Source organism: Nyctereutes procyonoides, unplaced genomic scaffold (assembly GCF_905146905.1).
Source record: "Nyctereutes procyonoides isolate TBG_1078 unplaced genomic scaffold, NYPRO_anot_genome, whole genome shotgun sequence".
Taxonomy (NCBI): Eukaryota; Metazoa; Chordata; class Mammalia; order Carnivora; family Canidae; genus Nyctereutes; species Nyctereutes procyonoides.
In genome coordinates, this window is record NW_026575134.1 from 33,643,222 (window position 1) to 33,669,952 (window position 26,731).

General features: G+C 36.6%; 1 protein-coding gene across 1 annotated transcript in view; it reads left to right on the top strand.

Annotated features, from left to right (window-relative positions):
* The window catches only part of FBXO3 (F-box protein 3), a 29,908-nt gene extending 5,605 nt beyond the window's left edge, over nucleotides 1-24,303 (top strand). Inside the window, exons 3-11 of the mRNA XM_055301006.1 lie at nucleotides 400-564; nucleotides 9,191-9,305; nucleotides 10,181-10,385; nucleotides 11,719-11,764; nucleotides 14,630-14,714; nucleotides 15,742-15,864; nucleotides 16,732-16,847; nucleotides 17,826-18,016; nucleotides 23,097-24,303. Coding sequence (XP_055156981.1) covers nucleotides 400-564; nucleotides 9,191-9,305; nucleotides 10,181-10,385; nucleotides 11,719-11,764; nucleotides 14,630-14,714; nucleotides 15,742-15,864; nucleotides 16,732-16,847; nucleotides 17,826-18,016; nucleotides 23,097-23,273 — 1,223 coding nt within the window. The 3' untranslated portion in view covers nucleotides 23,274-24,303. The remainder of the gene's footprint in view (nucleotides 1-399; nucleotides 565-9,190; nucleotides 9,306-10,180; nucleotides 10,386-11,718; nucleotides 11,765-14,629; nucleotides 14,715-15,741; nucleotides 15,865-16,731; nucleotides 16,848-17,825; nucleotides 18,017-23,096) is intronic.
* Nucleotides 24,304-26,731: the final 2,428 nt, after the last annotated feature.

Sequence of the window (26,731 nt, forward strand, 5' to 3'; positions counted from 1 at the left end):
CAATGTAAGTAAATTAGATTAGTTTTATTATATCATTAAATTCTGAGTGGTTTCTAAAACAGAATGACATGTGTTTTAAAACTTTATAATTGATATGTCTTAAGGAGTAAGTTGAAATTCATACCTCCTATACTATCCACATTATATTTTATTAAGGAGTTGAAAACTTAGGGAAGAGAATAAGTAGAAAGTAAGAAAATAGATGATTCATAATCCCCCCATGCCAACAATAACTCCTGTTAAATTTTTGGATGTATGTATCACTTTTGCTATCTAGTCTTCATTCGTAGCTAAAATAAGTAAAAAGGCAAAAGTAAGCACAAATTCCCAATAAAGTATGTTGGTAAGTGTTTAACTTCATTTCAAAAGATTTTTAATCTCATTTTTTAAAATCTATTTAGGAAGAGAAAACACAGAAGAATCAGTGTTGGAAATCTCTCTTCATAGATACTTACTCTGATGTAGGAAGATACATTGACCATTATGCTGCTATTAAAAAGGCCTGGGATGATCTCAAGAAATATTTGGAGCCCAGATGTCCTCGGATGGTTTTATCTCTGAAAGGTACTGGCAATGTAGGGTCTCCCTTCATTTTAGTAACCATAGTATAAATAGGTTAAATAACTTTGGGTTTCTATCATCTATGCTAATCTGTAATTCACCAACATTATCTGTAATTTACCATTCACATTTGGCCTAGGAACTAGGAAGTCTATATTGCTAAAAGGACCCTTGCTCTACCGCTTGTCCCATTTTTGCCTGCCTTGGGACTCACGTGATTATTTATTAGAGGGAAAGTTGAACTCCTTGTGTCCTTATATTTGTTTTACAATAAGCTCACTAATGCTAAGATTGCTCGAGGATAACTACTGTGATTTCTTTCAAAGGAGTTTTTTTAATTGAAAAACAGCCTGCTGCGTTAACCCTCTTTATTTTTAGTGCAAGTAAAGTTTTATGTGAAAGTCTAATGATTTAGAAAGACCAAATATTAAAGACCTGGGTCTTTCAGAGGATAAGAGCAGCATAATAAAGTAAGGAAAACATTCCTTACTTTTTGACATATATAGAATAGTGAAAACTAAGATTTGAACTGAGGTCTATTTGACCCCAGAATTTGTGGTCTTTCTCCTATACTATTGTTGTCCAACTCTGGCAAGAAATATTAACAAACTATTTCCCAATATTTTGATTTGTTAATTTATGCCCAGGAGAGTTCATAAATAGATTGCTCCTTACCTGCTTTAGCCTCCCAAGTTTTTTTTTCAGAATTCTTCACTAAAAAGGACTTTTTTTTTTTTTAAAGATTTTATTTGTTTATTTGAGAGAAAGAGCACAGAGGGAGGGACAGAGGGAGAAGCAGACTCCCCGCTAAGTCGAGAGCCTGATGCAGGACTTGATCCCAGGACCCCAAGATCATGACCTGAGCCAAAGGCAGACACTTAACCCACTGAAATTGGGATCAGTTCTGAACTAAGGTTTCTTTGGAAACAGTATTCCTTTTACATTTCATATTTCCACCATAACTTCCGATGCAAATGTGAATTTCATACAGACCAGGATCGCATGACTAGGTACTTCAAACCAAATTGCTAAGAGGTAGAGGAAAGAGTGATTTGTCAGAGAGAGTAGAGCTTTGAAGGAAAGTATCCTTGATTAATATCTTTCATAGCTTTTTTTCTTGGAAGAAAAGAATAATGTTCACTTGGTACGTGGGGCTAAATAATTTCAAAAGAAAAGTGATTCTGAAAATAGATATTTTGTGGTGAGAAATAAAATAGGTAAGGGTTTGTAATTGCTATTACTTTATTAAATACAAAGCAAGACACTAAGCTAAATACTTTGTATTATTCCATTTAACTTGCCAAAATCTTATGAGGTGTAGACAATTATTATTCCCCTTATGAAGGTGAACTGCCTAAGACATAATAGGCTAAGTAAGTTGTTTGCCATCACAAAATGTAGGGCAGAATCAGGGTTTGAATACAGAGCTGACACCAGAGCTATGGTTTTAACAATTGAAGGGAGAGAGGACCTATTCCATTTTGTCCAGAGTGCCTTAGGACTCTTGGAGAGCTAGTTCAATGTTAGGACATTTGGAATATGAGAATATAGGCATGGTTCTCCTTTCAGACACAGAGCTACCAAGAAAGGAAGAAAAGGAAGAAACTAAAGATACATAGCAGCTTCTCTCTCTCTCTCTTTTTTTTTTTCTTTTTCTTTCTTCCTCCTTTATTTTTTGGACTCCATTTGGCCTTTGCAGGTTCACTGCTCACTGTTCTGTACCTGGTGGTTGGAGGTAAGGTTCTTCAGAGACTTCCTGATAGCCCCTGTTTTACTCCCAGGTGCCAGCTCTCCGGGGGTTTTGCTTGAGTCGGAGTGGGATAAAAGCTGTTTGATATCTCGAATGCTGGGGACTCTAGGGATGCCAGGCCTATGAGTTGTAGGACTGAGTCAGGAACTAGCTACTCACCTCAAGGGTCACAGTCCCTCATTTAATCTCAAGGTTATGGAGATGGCAGAGACAGAAAAGAAACTTGGAAAGCAAATAGGCGTTGGTCTTGGGCAAGGCTTCACAGAGCACTGGAAATTATGGTATACTTATATATCTTTTACCAGTGTATCTAATGGTATAGATCATGTGTCTTCAAATTTCATATTTACCTTACGTGTGGACTTAGAACTTTAGAGTTGAAAGGGGCCTTTGAAATCATTTAGACCAGAGATGGGCAGACTTTTTCTTTAAATGGCCAGATAGTAAATATTTTGGTCTTTGAGAGAAAGATAGTCTCTGTCACAACTCTCCAACTCTCCTGTTATTGTGGAGAAGCAGCCATAGACAGTATCTGGACAAATGCGCATGGCAGTGTTTCAAAGAAAACTTTATTTACAGAAACAGGCTGTAGGCCGGGATTTGGTCTGCAAGCTTTAGTTTGCCAATCCCCGATTTATGCCAGTTCCCTCATTTTACCAGTGAAGAGAACAGACTCAGAGAGTTTTAGGTGACTTACACGAAGTCCCATAACTAGTAAGTGACAGAGATAGAACTTTAATCTAGGTTTCTTGGCTCCTGGTAACCTTTTCCCTGGTTTTTCACACAAGTAGGCTAAGGGGCAAAGAAAATTAGTGAATATTTATTGAGTGCCAGGAAAGCACTCTATTAAGCAGAGGAAGCATATTTAATCCTCACGAGAATTCTCTCAGGTAGATAGTACTATCTCCCCATTTTGCATATGAAACAGGGTTAAAGAGGTGAAATAACTTGCCAGAGATCACACAGCTAGTTAAGTGGTAGAGCTGAGATTTGAACCTAGTCTGGTTGGCTCCCAAATTCTACTATAACAGGATGCCCCTCTAAACCTTAATTTTATTGTATTGTAAACATTGTATTTCCTTATATTTTTCTCTTGTTTAACTTTTTTCTGTCCAACTATCTCTTCAAGAAATTCTTATTTTCTTGATGTTATATGTTAAATGTCCAACATGTAGCACTAACCATACCAATATTAGTTTCTTTTCTCATCATTTTCTGGTTCAGGCAGCTATTCAGCTTGTTTTCTTTTGTACTGAACTTTTTTTTAATATAAACTTTTTATTTTGGAGTAATTTTAGCTTACAGAAAAGTTGCAAAGGCAGTATAGAGAGTTCTTGTGCACCCCTCACACAGTTTCAGTTTCCCCTAATGTATCTCCCTGTGGGACTTTTGTCAAAACTACAGTCTTCATTGGCACATTGCTATTAACTAAACTCCAGACTTTGTTCGGATTTCACCACATTTTCCATTAATATCCTTTTTGGATTCCAGAATTCAATCCAGAATACCACATTGCATTTAATTGTCATGTCTCCTTAGTGTTTCTCCATCTTCTTTGTCTTTCATGATCTTGACAGTTTGAAGGAGTTACTGGTCAGGTATTTTATAGAATGTTCCTCAAACTGGCTTTGTTTGAAATATTACCTATGATTAGGTTGGAATAATGGGTTTTTAGAAAGATTACCACAGAGATGAAGTAGTCTTCTCATCCCACCATACCTAAGGGCACGAGACATCCACAAGCTGTCACTAGTGATGTTAACTAACATACAGAAATGTGTGTAGATTCTAAGTGTACAACTTGGTAAATTATCACAACATAAACATGACCATTGTAACACCCTCCAGGTCAAGAAGTAGAATGATTTTCTTTTTTTTTTTTTAATTTATTTTTATTTATTTATGATAGACATAGAGAGAGAGAGAGAGAGGCAGAGGAGAGGGAGAAGCAGGCTCTAGGCCGGGAGCCCGACGCGGGACTCGATCCCGGGACTCCAGGATTGCGCTCTGGGCCAAAGGCAGGCGCGAAACCACTGAGCCACCCAGGGATCCCCTAGAATGATTTTCTGTACCTAGAACCCTCCTTCTTTCTCAGGGGTAACCACTATCCTGATTGCTAATAGCACTGAGTAGTTTCCTCTCTTTTTGAACTTTATATAATTTGCATGATTAAGTACATATTTTGTGTGAATTTTTTCTGTTGTGTTTGTGAGATTGAACTGTATTGTGTGTAACAGTAGCTTGTTCATTTTTGTTGCAAGTGTAGTCTACTATTATATGGGTAGACTATAATTTATAGTCTATATAATTTATAAATTCATTCTACTGTCGATGGATATTAAGTTATTTCTAGTTTTTTGGCTGCTATAAATAATGTTGCAAATAATTTTTGATGTACATATGAACATACTTCCCCCAGGTAAATATCTAGGATTGAGCTTCCTGGATTGTAAAGTATGTTTATATTAAACTTCAAAAGATACTAATAATTTTCCATAGCAGTTCTTTTTTTTTTTTAAGATTTTATTTATTTATTCATGAGAGACACAGAGAGAAAGAGACAGAGAGGCAGAGACACAGGCAGAGGGAGGAGCCGGCCCCATGCAAGGAGCCTGATGTGGGACTCGATCCTGGGTCTCCAGGATCATGCCCTGGGCTGAAGGCGGTGCTAAACCGCTGAGCCACCGGGGCTGCCCCCCATAGCAATTCTAAAACTTTACATTCCCACCAACACTTTTAATGTTGCATTCTTTTTTTTCTTCTTTTTTTTTTTTAAGCCTTTCTAGTGGATATATAGTGGTGGCTTTAATTTGCATTTCCCTAAGGATATTGAATAATAGTTTTATTTCTAGCTTTCCAATCTTCATGTCTTTTTTTCTTTTCCTGCTTTATTGCACTGGCTAGGACCTTCAATACAATGTTGGGTAGAAATGATGATAATGAGTGTCCTTATCTTTCTGACCACAGAGGAAAAGCTTTCAACATTTCTCCTTTCTTTTTTTTTTTTAAAGATTTATTTATTCATGAGAGACACAGAGAGAACGAGGCAGAGACACGTTCTTTTTTTTTAGAAGAAAAAAGAACTGCTATGCTTTTACCTTTGCAGTGCTTATTGGATCTGTAGTGAGTGATCTCACCTTTCCTTTCTGATAATTTTTGTGCTTTATCTGTTATTTTGGATCAGTCTTGCTAGGTAGGAGTTAATCTTATTAGTCTTTCCAAAAAACTGGCTTTAGCCTTTGTCAATCCTCTCTATATTTACTTATAATTATTTTATTAATTTCTCTGATTCCTTTCTGAGTTTACTATAGTGTTTTCTTTGACTTGAGATGATTTGATCATAAATTTTCAGGCTTTCTGGTTTTCTTCGAATATCTTTGCTATAAATTTCCCTCTAAGCATAACTTTATCTCATAAGTTTTAATATGTTGTATTTTTCATTAACATGCAGCTCAAAATATTTTTTAATTTTTTATTTATTTATGATAGTCACAGAGAGAGAGAGAGAGAGAGAGAGAGGCAGAGACATAGGCAGAGGGAGAAGCAGGCTCCATGCAGGGAGACCGACGTGGGATTCGATCCCGGGTCTCCAGAATCGCGCCCTGGGCCAAAGGCAGGTGCTAAACCACTGCGCCACCCAGGGATCCCCTCAAAATATTTTTTTTTAAATATGGTTTCTTCCAGAATTTTTTGTAGTTTTTTTATGTCTATTATTATTATTATTATTTTAAGATTTTATTTATTTATTCATGAGAGAGAGAGAGAGGCAGAGACACAGGCAGAGGGAGAAGCAGGCTCCATGCAGGGAGCCTAATGTGGGACCCGATCCCAGGTGTCCAGGATCAGGCCCTGGGTTGAAGGTGGCGCTAAACCTCTGAGCCACCCAGGCTACCCCAGCTCAAAATATTTTCTGATTTCTTTTGATTTCTAGACAAGCCTGTGGGTCAAAGAAGAAATATATTGTTTGATTCCCAAGTATTGGAGTTTTTGTTTTGTTTTAGTAATCTTCTTAATATAATTTATACTTTAATTTTACTGGGATCAGAGAATATATTCTGTATGAGTTCAGTCATTTGAAATTTGTTGCAATTTGTTCTCTGGTTCAGCATATCATCTATCTTGGTAAATGTTCCACGTGCACTTGAAAAGAACGTATATTTTGCAATTGTTGGATTCAGTGCTATGTATGTAATCAGGCAAAAATTGTTAATCTTGTTCACATCTTTTGTACTCTTACTGATTTATTTTGTCTTATTTATTTATTTTTGTCTACTTGTTCTATTAGTTACTGAGAGAGGTATGTTAAAACTGGACAGTGTGGTAGACAGAATTCGAGATCGCTCCAAAGATTCCTACCCCTGCTGTACATGCCTGGTATAATAATAGCCTCCCTTTGAGTGTGAGCAGTATGTGGATATAACTGACTTCAGTCCTGCTATTAGGTAACAGATGACAAAGGTGAATGGGCTTTGCAGATGTAATTAAGGTCCCAAATTGGTTGAATTTGAGTTATTAGTTCATCAAAAGGGGAATTATCCTAAGCAGGCCTGCCCTAATCAGACAAACCCTTAAAAACTGGGCCCTTCCAGAAGGCAGAGACATTCAAAGCATGGGTATCTCCTGTTGGCTTTGAAAAAGCAAGCTGGCATGTTGTGATGAGGGCCAGGTGATCGGGAATGGCGGGTAGCTTCTAGGAGCTGAGGGCCCCAGTCGTCTGACTACAAGGAAATGAATTCTGACAATAGCCAGTGAACTTGGGTGAGGACCGCTAGCATAAGATGCCTAACCTGAGAAAGCAGCCACACTGGATGTGGTGATTTCAACCTGTGGGACCTGAGCAGAGGATCTGATTCAGTCATGCCCAGACTTCTTACCTTCAGAAACTATGGGATAATAAATGCATGCTGCTTTAAGCCGCTAATAGTATAACAATAGAAAACTAGTAACTATGGTTGTGAATATATCTTTTATCCATTTTAGTTCTGTTATTTTAAAAAATATATTTTGCAGCTGGGTTATTAGGTACACCTTTTTACCATTACAAAAAGCCGTCCATTACCTTTGATAATGCTCTGTGCCTTAAGGTCTATTTTGTGTGATTTTAGTAAGGCTCTTTTAACTTTCTTTTGTGTATATACATTTCTTAGATGTGCCTCTTACACATGATTGTGTTTTGTTTTTTAGCTGGTCTGTCAGTCTTCTAATCATTAGATTATTTATATGTAGGGTAATTATGTATTTGGGTTTAAGTATACCATGTTCCTATTTCTTATTTGTGCTCCTGAGCAAGTATTCCTTTTTTTCTATTCTTCTTAATTATCTTTTATTCTGCACATCTTTTTCTTATTTATCATTTTTAGTGATTTGCCCTAAAGATTAAAGGATGCATCTCTGACTTAATTAAAATCTATTGTAAATTAGTATTTTTACTATTTCGTGGATAATAAAAGAACCCTAGAATACTTTAACTCCAATTATCACCTCTTGCCTTTCGTATTATAGTTTTTGTGATCTCAATTTTGAACATGTTTTCTATCCCTGGAAACATTATTATCATTATTTTATATATTCCATTTTATTTTAGATTTCCTGCTTTATTTACCTTTCTCATTGCTCTTTATTTCTTCCTACATCTTCATGCTTTCATCTGGGATCATTTTTCTTCTGCCTGAAGAATTCCTTTTAGTGTATTTTTTAAGTGAGGTACTGCTAACTGCTGAATTTTTTCAGATTTTTTTTTGTCCAAAAATGTATGTATTTCATCCATACTTTTGAAATATATTCAGTGGATGTGGAATTCTAGTCAACAGTTCTTTTTTTCAGTACTTTAAAGCTATCATTCTTTCTGCTTCTGTTGTTTCTGTTGAAAATGTAACTGTTAGTCTTGTTCTTTTGAAAGTGACCGCACAGCGTTTCCCCTTCGTTGGCTGCTTTTAAGATTTCTCTTTGTCTTTGATTTTCAGTGGTTTCCCAAGGATGTGTCTAGATACGATTTTCTTTATAATTGTTCTCCATGGGGCTTCTTGAATCTATGGTTTGATGTTTTCATCAGCGTTAGAAAATTTTCTCAGTACTGCTTGCTGGAAGCTTTGCCCAGCTTCTCAGCCACAGGTTTGCTTTCAGAATTGGCAGTTGCCTCAAAGACAGGTTGCTCCCAGCACCCAGCTAACCTCGTTTCCCTGTCCTTCTGACTACCCCTTGCCCCCAGTTCTTGCTGTCTTTGAGGTACTCCAGAAGCTTTGAGACCAATTTTCTGTTCTGTTTTTCTAGTTCTTAGCATAAAGTTTACTCTAACAACCTAGTGAACCATTACTGGAAGTGAATCTCTTCTCTTGGCATTTGTCATCACTTCCTTCCTTTGAAAGCTGGAATAAATGATGAGCTGACAAATGTGCAAAATTGGATTGAAGTTAATGGTTCCCCACAGCCCAAACCTATGTCCTCTATTTCTCATTAAGAGACTATGTCAGGACTCTTGAACATCCATTTAGAGAACTTCTGGAGAGTTTGTTTTAATAGAGATATGTTTTAAATGTGAGTGTGTTGGATTAAGAAAAATCCTAAAGTTTGCATCATAATGTGAAATAATTACTATGGACCTCCCTGCTGCATACTCTTCTGTATTTTGCTGAGCGCCAGTGTCTTCCCTGTTGAGAGGAAATAGAGGAGTTTCCTTCTTCGTGCTTCAAATGTCAGAGCCAATCCAAAGTGAAGTAATGTTGCTCTGAATTTTCAATTTATTTCCCTATGTTTCAGCAGTACAACTTGGACAGAATTCACTTGTTCTTACATTGTTTCACTGGCTAGCAGAAGATTATATTTTTCCTTAGATATAAGGCTTATTGTTTCTTCATAATTTGCTTTTTTGTGCATTTGCAGAGGGTGCTCGAGAGGAAGACCTAGATGCTGTGGAAGCTCAGATCGGTTGCAAACTCCCTGATGATTATCGATGCTCATATCGTATCCACAATGGTCAGAAGTTAGTGGTTCCTGGGTAAGAAGGTTTGCCATTTGGCTTATTTTTAATGACACAAGTCATTTCCCAGAAAGAAAATAAACAGCTATGATGTGTAGTTACTCTTGACAGATTAAAGGAGTATAAGAATTCTCTCTTCTTCCCTGTAAGAATCCAAAAGACTGAATCTGTTGCTTGAATTTGATTTTCCCAAAATAAATGTCTCATAAAAACAGCACTTCGATCAGCACATCCTTATACTTAAAATTAAGTCTGATTGGGGTTGGGTGGGTGCTGTGGTACATAGGGTGGATGTGTGTGTGAGTGTTTTTTAAGTAAAACTGTTCAGAACCCTTGAAGTCTTTATCCTATTATAGACCAGGTAAATTGTTTTTGAGAGTTTAATGTAAATTCTATATACCATACATATAAAAAGCAATAATTTGTTCAGAGCTATATACACTAAAGAAAATAAGAGTTTTGTTCTATTCAGGCATAGCCTGTAATTGAATGGCCTGTTTTTAAGAGGAAGTACTCATTGGGGAACCTTTTGGAAAAAGCAGACCATGCAGTAGCTGTCAAATTCATTCACAGTGTTAAAAGCTATATACTTTGAGTCTACCCTTCTGTTCTTTTATGAAAATTAAAATTAAGCTATTTTGAAGATATTGTGCCTATGAAAAGCTCATAAAAACTTAGGGAGAACTTTGCATTATTCTTAATGGAACATGGTATCTCTTTGTGTGTGAAGAAATCTTTCCACTCAAGAGTTTGACTTCGTAAATAAATTGTGGTGTTTTTGGTGATTGACATGTTAATTCTTATAAAGCTGTCGGGAAATTATCATTCATCAAAAAGATGAAGCACAGCTCTTTAGCACTGGAATTGATTAATATTTTTGTCTCTGCTCTCAGGTTGTTGGGAAGTATGGCGCTATCCAATCACTATCGTTCTGAAGATTTGTTAGATGTCGATACAGCTGCCGGAGGCTTCCAGCAGAGACAGGGATTGAAATACTGTCTCCCTTTAACTTTTTGCATACATACTGGTTTGAGTCAGTACATAGCAGTGGAAGCTGCAGAAGGCCGAAACAAAAATGAAGTTTTCTACCAATGTCCAGTAAGTAGGAAGTGTGTTTAAATGCGGCTGTAAGATGTGTTCTGATGAGTGTATAAATGTGTGCAGAAGTTTTCAGGGCTGTAGAATGGGTATAGAGCATTATACAATTTGACTATAGATCCACCTAATTATAGGGCTAATTCGGCAATGATATTCTGACATTACAGAATGCCAAAGGAAAATTTAATCTGTGGACAAACAATGCAGATCATTGTGCACACAGAGGGAAGGCTGTGATATGTGTTAAGGCAATTTAAGTTTAAGGAAAACATAATGAGATTTTGTTGAAGTAATTGTAATATACATTTCTGACTTTAAAAATTTAGCCTTTAAGCATCATTTGACTCAAGTTCTGTGTGCAAAGGAAACTTTTTAAACTTTAGTTAGTTGAGTTGTTGAAAACTGGATCTTTTTTAAGGAAGCTTTTGTTATGATTTTAATATGATCACAGAAAATGTATTTGGTTTCATTTTTTTTTCTTCGGTTTTTGTAATTTCTAAATTGTAGATCTTCTGGCTTCATTTTTGCCCAAATGTGAACTTTTAACTTAAAAGAGGAATTTATTTATATATTTTTTAAAGATTTTATTTATTCACAAGAGACACACAGAGAGAGAGAGAGAGAGGAGGAAGGAGAGAGAGGCAGAGACATAGGCAGAAGGAGAAGCAGGCTTCCATGCAGGGAGCCTGAAGCGGGACTCCATCCTGGGACTCCAGGACCACGCCCTGAGTCAAAAGCAGATGCTCAACCACTGAGCCACCCAGGCTTCCCAAAAGAAGAATTTAAAATAGAAAATCATGGATACCTGAGACATGTGACTCCATATAACACTGAAAGTATTTAAAGAGCTTTCATAATTTTTTTTCTAAGTATTTTCATGTCTGTTAGCTCATTTTTGACTTGATATTTCTGTAAAGTTGTATGATGATAGCTTGGTCCTTCTATTTAGTGAGAAAAGTGACCAACCTAGAAATGTTCAAGTCTTTTGACTGAATCTAAAGCCCTTTCTTAATAGGTTATATATCTTCTTACTTGAACTTCCTAACTTAAAGGATAATTTTTTAGTTCACTGTAACAGTCATGACAGTACATGAGCATTTTGACTGTTATTGAGAAGTGCCTGGCACTCTTCTAAGGACTTTCTAGAAAGGACCTAAATATAGAAATTATAAGAGCAGGGACTGAAAAGTATGAGTAATGTCCAAGTGATGGTTAGAGCACTTGTTATTTTTATCTATTCTGCTTTGTCTCCAGGGAAAGATACAGATAATGAACAATGAGAAATTAAGTAAAATGTCTTTTTCTCAATTATGATATTCTTTTTCTCACCTAGGACCAAATGGCTCGAAATCCAGCTGCTATTGACATGTTTATCATAGGTAGGAGAAAGAATAGTCTTCCTTTTCCTTTCTTCTTCCTGGTCAAAAAAATTAAGTTGATAAAAACATTGCAGTTACTTGATTAGCTGGCAGTTTATACTTGTCTTTTTTAAGGCTTGCTGGTTTATAAAATAGTATATCTAGGCTCTCATTCAAATAGCTCCTGTACTTTGAATTTGTTTTCTATTTGGAAAAAAGCCATGTTCTATATAATCTTGTACTCTTAGGACTCTGCTATAGAACTTCATGAATAGAATTACTCTGAATGTATATATAGCTGTCTTACACATGGATGCATTTTCCATCAATCATATTAATACATTATTGGAGACAGATGGATAAAACAACTTTATGCCTATAAAGTTGTGGTAAAACAGTGATAAATCACACTAGAGATCTCAGAACAGCAGGCTTCAAAGACCAGTGTAAACTGAGCTCCATAAACTCTTTGGCACAACTTTTTCTTGGCCTTCAAAGGTATTTCTATAGGATTTTGAGAACAATCCTGTCTGTATGCAATTGCAGCTCACCCCTTTGCTGTTCATCCAGTCCTGTTTTGCTTAGATTTTGCTCACTTAAGAGAGGCTTCCTGACTATCCATTCTGGTTTTCAAAGGCACATATTAAACTTCCCCATGTATTAATAGTCAAGGGGCTTGTAAGCTGAAGTGTCTGCATTTAATTATATCTCCTAATTGGAACCTTGAACAGAGTAGTACTGTTCATTTGTTCCATACTGTAACACATTCCAGGCTTAAGGTATTTTTCACAACGTGGAAGCTTTCCCTACATGCTAAGTTATAAAAAACTGTTCAACTTAGCCTCCAGCTTTTAGCTCCCCATGATTCATGTTTACCTATGTTTTTTTTGTTGTTTTTTGTTGGGGTTTTTTTGGGGTTTTTTTTGTTTGTTTGTTTTGTTTTTTTGTTTTTTTTGGCATATGGTTTTCAAGTTAAGTGCCCCCTGGGAGTTATGCCCCTGCTCACTGTCCTGTTTGGCATCTTTGCATAGCACGTACCTTCAGACATGATCACCATGGCTCTAGAACAGTGGTGCTACTAATTTACAAACTAAAGGCTGCCTGAACTCTAAGGTAAATGCTAGCCAAACTCTGTGAGTTCCTCACTCTTGGTTTGATACTGGCCTGACATGGTGTGGAAGGCCCCACTGCTACAGCAGAGATCTGATGAATACTCTTCTGGTAGCTGGGATTTCTTCTGGAATAAGAGAGCAAATCAAAAGATCTGAGACCTACTGAGGGAGGAGAGATGAGATGGGATGTTAGTGCTGAGAGGAGAGACAAGAAAGCAGCTTCCTTTAAGCTGTCTTGGTAAAACCCCAGTGCTACCAAAGAGATGCCAAGCTATAGGCTTACTTTAAAAGGTAAACTACCTTGGAATGTATAAATTACATCTTGATTCAACTAAGTTTGACTTTCTTGGAATTTTTGGTTAAACACAAGATGGAATCTCCCAAGTGTTCAGTGAATTATTAACAGATATTTGAGAAAACCAGAATCTGTGTTCAGGTAAGTTGAGTGGTAAAGACTGCATGGAGAAGACTCCTCATTTTAAAGAACACACTTGGGTATGTATTGTTATAAATTGAAGTACCTTAAAATACACCATACCAGTTTCATTTTTATGTAAACCATGAAAAATTTGTGGGTTTTTTTACTCTAACATTTTATTCCATGAAATATACAAAATGATATTTTAAACTTTACAGGGAAATTACTAGTTCCAAAAACAAAATTATAGCTTCTGTGAATTTTATTGACATTATTCATGTGCCTCCTTAGTATCTTGTTCAGAGTGGATAGATGGTAGGTGATCATTTGAGTAGAACATTCAATAAGCAAAGAGTTAGGATTGACCATTCATTAGTAGATGCTAAAAGCCAACTATTATAGCTTACCTTCTCTCAGTTGATGCCTTTAAAATTTTAAAACTATAAACCCTAAGATCCAAGCTTAAATTGTATCTTCTACTATTCCTTAAATAGAATAGTAAGTAAATACTATAAATTTAGCTCCGATGTTCAGCATGGCAGAGTGTGAGAACTGTGTTAATAGAAACAAGGTTACAGAGAAATTCACTGAATAACATTGGTTCAGGGATTCATACTGCTGGGCACTGAGATGTATTAATAATAGATGTGGGGGTATGAGAAAGTTACGTCATATTACCTAGAAGTGGCAAACATAATTCACATAAATACTTGTCATTGATCCACTCACTAGATCACAGACGTGTGGTCAGGTCTGGACTGAACTTCGAGCTGGTCACTGAGAATATGGAGGGTCATTATGCATTTGAGTCGGTAGTGGTGCAGCTAGACTACTTTGGAATTGTCTGATGCCCAGAACTGTACTGTGCCATACCCCTGTTAGATGCCCGGACTGAGCCTGGCTTTTGCCAGAATTTTGTGCATAAGTCAGGAGGTAGCTGGACCAAGGGTATATATCCTGACCATCTGAGGATAGCTGCTGATATTTTTCCTGTAGTTTCTTCCTAGACCTTGCTGTATCTGTGTCTTTCTTTGTTCCATATGTTCTAGAAATTATAGACAGAAGAAAGCTTTGCATTCTGGACCAGCACTAAATAAAGTTTAAAAGTCTATTTAATTATAAGTGTAAAAAGTAGTTTGAAGGTAGATGGAGGATTCCCTAGCAAGGTAGTTGGGAAGGAGATGAATAGAATTGAGAATAGAAATTGACCTGATAATGGACTAGTAGAATTATGTGTTTCTAATTTTGATCTTATATCTTAAGCATAGTAAAATATCATTGTTTCCTTGTTTCCTGTATAGATTTTATGAAAATTATTTGTTCTTTTCTTCCTCCCCACCCCTCCCTGGTTTATAGGTGCTACTTTTACTGACTGGTTTACTTCTTATGTCAACAATGTTGTATCGGGTGGCTTCCCAATCATCAGAGACCAAATTTTCAGGTATTTCACCCAGGACTTTTTGAATTAATAAAATGATTGTAAACAGAAAAAAAAAAATTAGTGACAGATCTTGAGATGAAGTTTCAAAGAAGATTAATGACAGAACCTCTCATTATCTTAAATGTCACTGTGTTATTCTCACTTTAAAGCTACATTCAAACACTTGAATAGCCAATATATTTCTTGTTTTGAAGGATCCAGAGAAAAAAATGATTTTGATTTCAAAGCTATAGCTTTATAGTATAGTTTCTTTCTTTTGGGGGGGTGGGCGGAGGGGAGGGAGGCTGTTTGCCAGTTAATGGATTTATCGTGAATAGCAAGTCAATAATTGTTAACTCCTGGCGAATATTATCTATCATCTTTATTTTTTTTTAAGATTTTATTTATTTATTCATGAGAGACACAGAGAGAGAGAGGCAGAGACACAGGCAGAGGGAGATGCAGGGAGCCTGATGTGGGACTCGTTCCCGGGACTCCGGGATCACGCCCTGGGCCAAAGACAGGCGCTAAACCGCTGAGCCACCCAGGGATCCCCTATCTATCATCTTTAAATGAAACGTCCAGGTATTATAGATAGTATTAGAGGTAATATTGGCTCATAGTAGCCTGATTGGCAGAAATGATGGATTAATTATGAATTAGAAGTCTCTAGAATAACATACCAATGCATTTTATTGTCAGAGCCACAGTTGGTAGGGTTTTCAGATGTCCCAAAAGTTTCCTGGCTCTGAAAACTGAGAGAAGCTCTTTTTCCAGTTTCATTACTGAATCAGTTTTCAAACCATTGATCATTGAGCCTTGACTATTATCATTACTGATCTGAAGTCTTCGAGGTTTTCTGGTTTGCTTGTAATTTATCATTTTCTTCTAAGCTTCATAGGACTATACCTTTAAGTTCCTAAATATGGTTTAAACTTTTGATCCTAAGGTAAAGTAGAAGTATTTCACATTGTATCTTGATATCTTTTATTTTATGGACTTGAAGTTAGTTGATTAAAAAATGTTTAACTGTTTTAAAATTACCTAGATATGTTCACGATCCAGAGTGTGTGGCAACAACTGGGGACATTACGGTTTCAGTTTCTACATCGTTTCTGCCAGAACTTAGCTCTGTCCACCCACCGCACTACTTCTTCACATACCGAATCAGGTGAGAGATGTAAATGGGACACAGCCTGTGGATGTGTTGTTATTGCCCCCTTTGACACAGTACACCAAACACATTTTGAAAGACAGCTTTTTGTTGAGGTGTGGAGGAAGGTGGATAACAACATTTTTTATAATGTAATATAATTTTATAATTTTAAAAAGTATAATTTATAATCTAGTACCTTGGGTTTACAATAGCTTTCAAGTTACTTATGTTATTTCTTGCAAATGTACTGATTAAAGAATTGTGCCAGCTACTTTGTGAGGTGGACACTTAAGTTATAATTATCATGAAAACTCTGTGAGAGCTGCATTCTAGAAGCTATCAAATTGTTCAAGATAAAGCCATGCATTTTAAATTTTATTTAGCCTACCCATTTCCAAATTAAAACTTTAATAAATATTTAAGGTGTAATAATCCCAGTACTATTAAATAAACTTATTAAGGTGTAACCCTAGTAACTGACTGGTGACATTTTTCTTTGAGCTTTCTAGAAGTTAATGGAAAAAAAGGGAATTGTCTTCAGTCTTGGTTTTTTAATAAATTTTTCCAAAAAAAACACAAATTTTCATTGCACTATATTCTAGAAAGTATTTCGTACATTGATCTTTCCTTGAACAGCAAAAAATGATCACCAGTGTGTTCATAAAAGTTTATGTCGCCCTTTCTGTTGTTGATTCTCACAGCAAGTCAAGTGTGCAAATTGAGTAAAGGCATTTCTGTGGGAGAGTCAAGCTAATCAGGCCCACATCTTTGAGAACTTACAGAAATAGCTGGTTAGCACAGACGTTAGTTCAACAATTGTAGCTCTTAAGGAAAAGAAACAAAATCAGGCCAGATTTGTGTCTCTACTGCCTCATTCTCCAGGATTGAAATGTCAAAGGATGCACTTCCTGAGAAGGCTTGTCAGTTGGACAGTCGCTATTGGAGAATAACAAATGCTAAAGGTGATGTAGAAGAAGTTCAAGGACCTGGAGTAGTTGGTATGTAATTCGAGATTTGGGTTTATATATCCGTTGCCTCTAAGACATTTTGGAGAGCATGTATGTGACATATAGCTTGGAAAAGGCACAATGTAGTTAGTGGATAAGAATGTATCTTTTTTTTTTTTAAGATCTATTTATTTATTAAAGAGAGCATAAACACAAGTAGGGAGAGGGGCACAGAGAGAGGGAGATGGAGAATCTCAAGCAGACATCCGCTTTGCATAGAGCCTGACATGGAACTGGATTTCACGACCCATGAGATCATCATGACCTGAGCCAAAATCAGGAGTTGGATGCTTTTTTAATTTATTTTTATTTTATTTTATTTTTTTTTTATTTTTTTAGGAGTTGGATGCTTAACCAACTGAGCCACCCTTATATCCAAGACTTTATCTTTTAATAGCTGTGTTTATAGTGTAAAAGATATCATAGATTCTAAGCTTCTTGTAAGTCCAATACTTTGCTTCACAAATATAATGTGTAAACGTCATTATTCTCTTAAGTTTAGTACCTTAAACATGAAATTTTCTAAAATCATAGCAAATTATTCAGGGATTGAGTTTTCATTCTGTGGATCACCTGAGTTCCTTGTTTGCTTCTTAAATTCTTCATCTTTTTTAGCTGTTATATTCTGTAGGGTTACCAGGCAGAAGAAAATAAATTTCATATTGGTTATCTTTTTGAAATTTGGGGAAAATAGTAAAATCAGCAGCACAGATTTTTGTGAATTTCAATCAATCATCATTAGCTCTGATTGTCATTGACGGTCAGCTTTTTTGAAAGATTAGGATTATTAGGGTGCTTTAGATTTTTTTTTTCTAAGTGTTCATTTAGCTGTTTTACATGGTTAACATATTATTAGCTGTTTAACATAGTTTAACATAGTTTACATAATCTCAAAGAGGACATATCTTATTTGCTGTGATGAAGAAATGAATTTTATACTTTGGTTTCTTACTACTGTTTTCTCCACAGGTGAATTTCCAATCATCAGCCCAGGTCGGGTATATGAATACACAAGTTGTACCACATTTTCTACAACATCAGGATATATGGAAGGATATTATACCTTCCATTTTCTTTACTTTAAAGACAAGATCTTTAATGTTGCTATTCCCCGATTCCATATGGCTTGTCCAACATTCAGGGTGTCTATAGCCCGATTGGTGAGTTAAATTTTCCTCTGGGACTGATTTCCATGACTTTGTAGAATTAACTCCACAGAGGGATTTTGTTCATTAGCCAGACAACTGGTTTACAAATGGCGTTCCAGAGAACCCTAGAGATTCTGAGGAAATACCGTGGGGGGAGGGGGCCATGTGAATATGTGGGGGTGGTGGATAATAAGTAAGCTAGACTCCATACACTTCAATCAGAGTAACTCTACTGTTAGCTGTTTTATGTTTGCTTTGTTTTTATTTTTAATAGACATCATTTTTGAGCAGTTTTAGATTCACAGAAAATTGAGCAGAAGGTACAGAAATTTTCCAAACACCCCTTTCCCCTATGCATGCACAGACTTCCTCATTATCAGCATCTCCCATCAGAGTGGTATCTTTGTTACAGTTGTTGAACCTACATTGGAACATCATAATCACCCAAAATCCATAGTCTACATTAGAGTTCACTCTTGATGTTGTATGTTTTTTGGGTTTGGACAAGTGTATAGTGACACATATCTACTATGATAGTATCATGTAGAGTAGTTACTGGTTTTAAAGGTTCAGCCTCTTTTCCACCATTTCCAAAAAAAGTTCTATGGCCTAATGAGAAACACCACACTAGACCAGTTAGAATAGGCTTTATTTTGTTTCATTAAGATTAGAAAAAGAATTTCATGCAGTGTTTTTGCTAAAAATCCCAATTTTGTAATAGAAATATTCTAGAGAGAGACTACTAAAAGTACAAGTCTATCCATTAAATCCTCTTTGTAGTCATCTCTCTTTGGGATCATTTCCTAAGTCAACTAAGTATAATTTAAAATCTCATTTTTGGATTACCTTATGATAGTAGTAGTACCCCAATCTTATGGATTATAAAATGATTAGGGAATTATGAGGCTCCAACTATACAACAGAGATAAAATATGACTTGTATACCCAGGATGTGACTGAGTTGTAGGTGTTAAATGTTGAGAAAAGGCCCTCTGGCTCCTGGGAAGATGGATGTAGGATTAGTCTGATCCAGAGCTGACACGTTCCCAACCCCAGTTTGGAAACAGAAGAATGATAAGAGACTTCAGGCCATTATGCTTGCATATCTGGTGAAAAGGATCTATAGTCCGGGTTTGGAAGTGAGCTTCCCTCCCAATGGAGGAATGCTTTCTACTGTATATTTCCAGGACCAGGAACTTGTTACTTCTGTAACAGTCTCCTGTTTTTGACTAGTCCAGTTTCTGTCTGAGATTGGTATCATCCATGATGGTTTGATATAGCTCATTAGTGAAGCCATCTGGGGCTAGAGTTCTCTGTGGGAATGTTTAAAATGGGAGTTTAATTTCTTTCATATATTTTTTATTTCTTCATATTTCACTTTTGGTCATTTGTGTCTTTCAAGGGATTTGTCCATTTTTTCAAAATGTTGAATTTATTGGCATATAATTATTTATAATATTCCCTTGATATCCATTTAATGGCTGTAAGAACTATAGTCATATATCCTTTTGTGCTCCTAATAATGATGAGTTTACCCAAGGAGTTATTTCTTTTATTAGTCATTTGCAAGAACAACTTTGGGTTTCACTGGTTTTATCTATTGTTTGCTCATTTTCTATCTCATTGTTTTCTGCAGTCTTATTTATTTCTCTCTTCCTACTTACTTTGGGGTTCATTTGCTTTTTTTACCAGCTTCTTAAGGTAGAAGTTTAGATTATTGCTTTTCGGCCTTTCTTTTCTCTAAAGCACTATTTGGCTATATTTCATAAATTTTGATGTGTTGTTTTCATTACCATTTAATTAAAATATTCTGAGATTTCCCTTGTAATTTAATTTTGATCTGTAACTTTTCTAGAAATGTGTAAATTTTCAATCATTTGGAGGCTTTCCAGTTAACTTTTGTTCACTGATTTCTAATTTTGTTATGGTTAGAGAACTCACTGTGTGTAATTTCAATCCTTTTAAAGGTTTTTATGTCCTAGCACTATGATCTATCTTGGTAACTAATCCCTGTGTATTTGAAAAGAATGTATATTCTGCTATTTGTGGGAATATTATTCTATAAATGAAAGTTCAAATTGGTTGACTGTTTTTGAAGTCTTCTATATATTAACTGATAATTTTTTTTGTCTTTGTTCTCTGAAAGATGATTGTTGAAATCTCCAACCATAATTACAATTCTGTCTATTTCTCTTTTAAATTTTATCAGATATGCTTCATGTGTTTTGAAGCACTATAATTATATGCAAATATGTTTAGGATTATTATGTCTTTTTAATGAAGTGCTTTCTTTTATTATTATGAAATCTCTCCCCTCGATAATATTTCTTGTCCTAAAGTTGCTAATATTCCCGACCTAAAGTGTAAAGAATGTTGAGGTTTGTTTGGGTAGGCGATTTACTATGGGGTCAGCTTGATCCTGTTGAGATTTGTTTTTAATGTTTGTTAGGATGGGTATAAAGGAGTCTTTAATTTAGAACGTAGTTCTCAAATTTTTCAGTCTCATGGCTCCCTTAAGCTTTTAAAAGTTATTGAGGACTCCAAAGAACTCTTGTTGATGTGGGTTATATCAATATTTATCATGTTAGAAATGAAAACTGAGAAGTTTTATAATACTACTCTTTTTTTAAAATTTACGATTTTTAAATTTATAATTTTAAATTATAATAATAAACTCATTACATGTTCAACCCTCTTAACTATGTTCTTACTTATTTAGAGTTTTAATTTCCTCCCAACCACACATAAGCATATAAAATCTTGACCTACCTTGTGGAAAATGTTTCTCTCTCTCAAGGATGAGATATCAATAAAAAGAAATGAGAATTCTGGACTTACATCTAATCAACATGAAAGAGGCAGTGGGGATTGTATTTGTATGGTGTTGTATTTGTATTGTACCTTTCCTGTTGAAATATTAGTTTTCTTGATATGGAAACTGAATTTTTGTGCCCTGACCCATATGATAATTATTGTACTTAATACTTCCTTTTGCTTTATACTTTGAATGTCACTACAAAATATACTTTTGGTTGGTCTTAAGCCTTCTCTTGCTTTAGGTGGTTTGTTGTTTGCTTTTGGACACTTTAGAGGTTCCTGCTGCTTATTTATTTCCATTCTTACCTGTGTGTGCCTCTTTCCATCTGCTGCTTCTGTATGTACATTTTTATCTGAGATCATCAGCAGTCTCCCTCTTTAGCCACACTAACTTCCTTAACATTTTTTCTGCTTCCTTCTTCAACAAGATGACTAATGATCATACTACCTGAATTTAATGTTTTAGGATTTCCTAAGCCTCCCCCTTGCCCGTTTTGAACCTTCTACTGAATTTTAAAGTCTTCATTCCCTAGATTCAAAAAATCAAAAAATAAAAATAATGGAATATCATGTCATATTTATGTATATTTTCTATGATTGTTGTTAATGTTGCTGTTATTAGTGTTATAATAAATCCTAAGTGACAATCCTTTGACAACTCCTAAGGAACAGTTTTTTTCTCCCACGTTAATTAATTTGCTTGCTCAACAAATATCTATTGAGTACCTACGAGGTGCTGGGGGAAATGCAGTGACCAATACAGCCAGAGTCTGCCTTCGGGGATGTACTGTACAGCACGGTGACTATAGTAAATACTGCATTGCATATCTGAAAGTTGCGAAGAGAATAAATCATAAAAGTTCTCATCACAAAAAAACATTCTGTAACTATGTACGGTGATGGATGTTAACTGGACTTATTGTGGTGATCATTTTGTAATATATATGAATATCAAATCATTATGTTGTATGCCTGGAGCAAATGAATGTAATGTTGTATGTCAATTATACCTCAATAAAAAAAAAAAGAAGAAAGTTGAGGAAATTAAAAAAAGAAAAACAAAAACTCTGCCTTGGAATTTACATTCTAGTTGGAAGAGATAAAGGTAGCAAATAAACATTATCTAGTTACACCAAGTAGTGATAAGTGCTCTGGAGAAAAATCAGAGTAAAGGATATATCAGGAGTGTCCTGTTGGGTTGTTCTAATATAAAGATGTGTCGGGGAAGGCCTTGGCGACATTTGTGTTAAGACTTGAAAGAAGTAGAAGGAGCCAGGTGGATATATGTGGCAGAAGGATGTTCCAACCGAAAGAACAGAAAATGCAAAGGCCCTGAAACACTAATGTTACATAAACATACTAATGTTTGGCATATGTGAAGAACTGCAAGGAGGCCAGTGTAGTTGGAATGCCGTGGCCAGGGGAGAGTGGTGAGAGATGAGATCAGAGGGTAGTGAGTGCTGGATATGTGATGCCATAGAGGCCTCGGGGAAAGGACTTTTGCTGACAACACGTCCCACGTTTTTCCCAATTATTTCCCACATCACCAGCTAGGAGCTCCTTGCTATTCAGAACTCTCTCCAATATAGTGAGTGACTCCTCTCATTGAGTCCTCAAATGTATGAGAGGCAAAAATTGTCAGACTAAGACTCACTTAGAGACACGACTTAAACAGAATTGAAGTTTCCATGAGATGTTCAGATATTGTGTGTTCAACCTCACTGTTGCCCTATTCTGAGAACCTTCAACAAGTTAATTTCAGAGTAGAGGCTGCCCCCGTAGTTGAACTGAAATGATGGGTCTTTATAGTAGGAGCTCATTGAGGCATCTCTTAGGCCTCTGGACAGTACATAAAAGTTACCAGTAGAGGTCATACCTTATTAATATTTTTGAGTCCTTTTCTGTAAGGATATAGATTAACAAAGAATTGTTACTTAGTACACTAAAATTCAGTAAAATTTTATCTTGGGTTGTTAGGAGTGGTCTGTTGGCTGCCTTGTACAAATTATCCATTACCATGTAAAATATAAGTACTGTGTTAATAATGAAATAGATTTACCATTAAAATCACTGAGCATTTTAAGACGTGATATATGTATATACACTCTAGAATTTGCATCAGCATGTGCATTTATGAAAATACATGGCTCAACTCTATAAAAATTCATATTTGGCATGTCCAGTTGTTTAGATTCTAGATAAATGAAAAATTGCATAAAATAAGTATTAAAAAACTGATGGAAGTCCTTATCAAAAGATTGTTTTCTCTTTCAAGGAGATGGGTCCTGATGAATATGAAGAGATGGAAGAGGAGGAGGAGGAGGAGGAGGAAGACGACGACGATGATGACTCGGCAGATATGGACGAGTCTGATGAAGATGATGAGGAAGAGAGACGGAGGAGAGTCTTTGATGTTCCCATTCGCAGACGCAGATGCTCTCGCCTTTTTTAGGGAAGCCGTGCTGATGGAAGCCCTGGCGCGAATCCAGTCCGTTAAATAGATTTCCCAATAATGTAAATAACTAAATTGTTCGTTCTCCGCATATAGCAGGAAAACTAGCATGAAATATTGTTACAGGCCCTGGGTTCTATGCGACACTACGTTAGGAATTGGATCGTTTTGGTTTGCTTTGTGTTTTTGAAGTAGAGGAGGAAATGGGAGTCTTTTTTTCTTTCTCTCTCTCTTCTAGAAGTCAGTGGGAGAATAATTCTCTAGCTACAGAACAGACATTTCTTTGTTTCAAAATATTTTATACTTCTATAAATGTGGAAATGGAGGGGATTGTTTTGAATAAGGATTGAAAATGTAGCAGAAATACCTACACAAGGATAGAGAGAAACTATGTGACTGGATGATTCTGTGAAAAGACTTCTTGCAGTTGTGAATTACTTAGAAATGAACAGAATTTATAATTAGGCTAATCCATTTAGTAATTCCTATATATTTTGTACTCACAGGGAACTAATCGACTAAAACAGCTTGAATGCTAGTTGTTTGTCCTTTCTTAGACAATCTGTCCTTGAATTTAAAGTTTTCATCACTACGACCTTGACCTTAAAGTCTTTATCACTATGACCTTGGCCTTGCATTTAGTCTTCAACTCTACCAACCTTGAATTTATTTTAAAATCTTCAACATGACAACCTTGAACTTAAAGTCTTTAACGTTATGACCTTTGTCATACTGTTCACAGATGCATCACTTTTGACAATGTAGTGTGTAAAAGTATGTATTGTGTTGTTTATTAACAAGTCTTCACGATGTCTCATGTAGTCTAAATTTGTAAATACTGCTTCTGTTTTGTTTCTGCTTTATACACTTGATTGTCTAACTTTGTGATAAGTGACATGAATTTTATGTTAAGATTAAGTATGTTTTCCTGAAACATGGATTTTTTTTTTGTAATTATATAATTGAGAGTTTGGAATGAAATCCTCCAAGTGGCAAAAACTCACATTTTAAAAACGAGTTTTGGTTCTGATCCTGTATTTTGTGTAATTGCCTATTTTCCATAAACTAATATTAATCAGCCTTTGCTGTCAAGATGGAAGATGAAATGGAAATTCATTATCCTGTTGCCAGAGGCCCATTCAAAGTTATTTCTTGGCTGTGACTATATCCTATCGTATGCTTTGCCTTCCATTTTCCCCAAGGATACTTCTTTTCTAGGGAAAACTGTAGAAAGAGGGAAATGTATATGGGGTTAAGCAGTGCCCTCAGGGACCCCAAAGACCCTTTCATATTGGCACATGTCAGAATGTTCTGAAATGGAGTAAGTAGTTTTTCTTGTTTGGTTGGGGTTTTATTGTTTGTTTTTTAATTTTATCATCAGGCTACCAAATCCTTCTATTATGCTTATCTCTTCCTTTTTAAAAAGAACCTGTTGATTTTTTTTTTTTTTTTAATTCACGAGAGACGCAGAGGGAGAGAGGCAGAGACATAGGCAGAAGGAGAAGCAGGCTCCATGGGGGGAGCCTGATGTGGACCTCCTTCCCTGGACTCCTGGATCACGCCCTGAGCCAAAAGCAGATGCTCAATCGCTGAGCCACCCAGGTGTCCCAAGAACCTACTGATTTTTTAAAAAATATACTTTACCAATTAATAATTTAGAGCTAGTTAATGTTGAAACTTAAAGCTATTCCTAAGATCCCTTGCCATTTTTGCTTCTTTATCCTTTCTGGTTGACCTCTCTTGTCAGTTCCCAAAGTACTCATGATGCCCCAAATCTCCCCCACAACCCCAGCCACTTTTTGCTCCTTAGAATACTTCAAGCTTATTTATCCTTTCCTCTAAATTCACATTCTCTTAGTATGTTGAATGAATGACCTGTTGTTCAAACCAAGAGGTGACTGATTAATTGATAAGACTCTCAAGAGTTATTTCATTGGCAAGAATGTATATTCACACATAGAAGGAATCTAACAGTTGGCCAGCTTATGCTTTTGTAGAGTGAAGGCCATTTCTGGTTCTGAGATCCTTTGAGACCACCACCTATTTTTTGACTCATTTGTCTAAAGCTTGATGTATCAGGATGAGACCAATACCTAAATAGCAGCAAATCGATGAGGGGTTATTTTTCTCTTGTGAAAAGCCAGAAGTAACTAGTTGAGGACTGATTAACAGTGGTGTCTACATTCCAGATTCCTTCCAACTTTCTGTTCTACCATCCTTAGCACAAAGCTTTAATCATGAAGGATACCTCGTGGTTGCAAGGCGGCAGTTGCAGTCATACTCTATTCCAGGAAGGATGATGAGAAAGGGGACAAATTAAACATAAGGCCGGAGAGGTAAACCCACCAGGTCTCCAGCAGTCATGTGGCAGATAGGTAGAGACGGGTGACACAGGAATTAACACAGGCAGCATGGAGACCTCGATTCCGAGGTTTCTGGCTTCATTTATGAAGAAAAATTTGCAGGAAATGCAGTTGGATACTGGAGATGAGATTTGGATGCATTTTGAATTCAAGATGCCTTTAGGACACAGTTTCCAGCCATCAGTTGGGTATGAATATGAAGATCAAGGAAGAGTGGTCAGGGATGGAGAATAACCCCAAGGCAAAACTAAGCACCTTCAGGGTCCTCTCCCAGGGAGCACACAGCAGGGTCTCAGTCCAACCCTGACGACCTCAGATTTATAAGAGGTAGTGGAAAAGATTCAAGACTGAAATTTCGGTCAAAAAAACTAGAAGCAAAATTAGGAGAGGGTGGCCTCTCAGAGTCCAGAAGTTCCAAAGAGGGAACAGGATGTGTATGAGAAAATACGTGTGTATGTGAGTTTTGTAAACAAGGAAATACATTTATTCACTGTTTTAAGTAGAATTTAAGTAGGGGATCATCATGGTAGAAGGCACATGTCATCATCGGTTGTCATATGACTTCCCTGCTTAAATTGTATGTCGTGCACTCATGCAAGAAAAGGAGACTCAGGCTGCAGCAGGGTTGAATAACCTGATAGCCTGGCCAAGTGGGAGCTTGGCACGGGCACAAGAAAGTTTTTTTTTGAAACATTTTAATATATTTTTTTTAAACGAAGGGAAAATCATTAGTCATAGAATGTAATATTTTTGTTTCCTGTAGCAAATGGGAGGAGGACACTTACAGATTTTCCGTTTCGGGGATTTTAAAAGGTCTCAATGTATTACTGGTGGTCACGGTCTTTTTGCAAGCCTGGGCGGGGAGCCTGAGTCACCCCGGCAAGGAGTGGCAGCCGGGGCTCCCCGGGCGTCGCCGGGTGTCCTGGGAAGGCGCTGGCAGTGCCAAGGGTCCGCAGACCGCGCGAGGCCTGGGGCGACCTCGGACTCCCAGGCGGCGGCCCAGCGGGTCCCGGCCGAGCCTCGGAGGGGGCGGGGCCTGCGGGCGGGGGGCGGGGCCTGCGGGCGGGGGGGCGGGGCCCGCTCCACCGAGGCTAT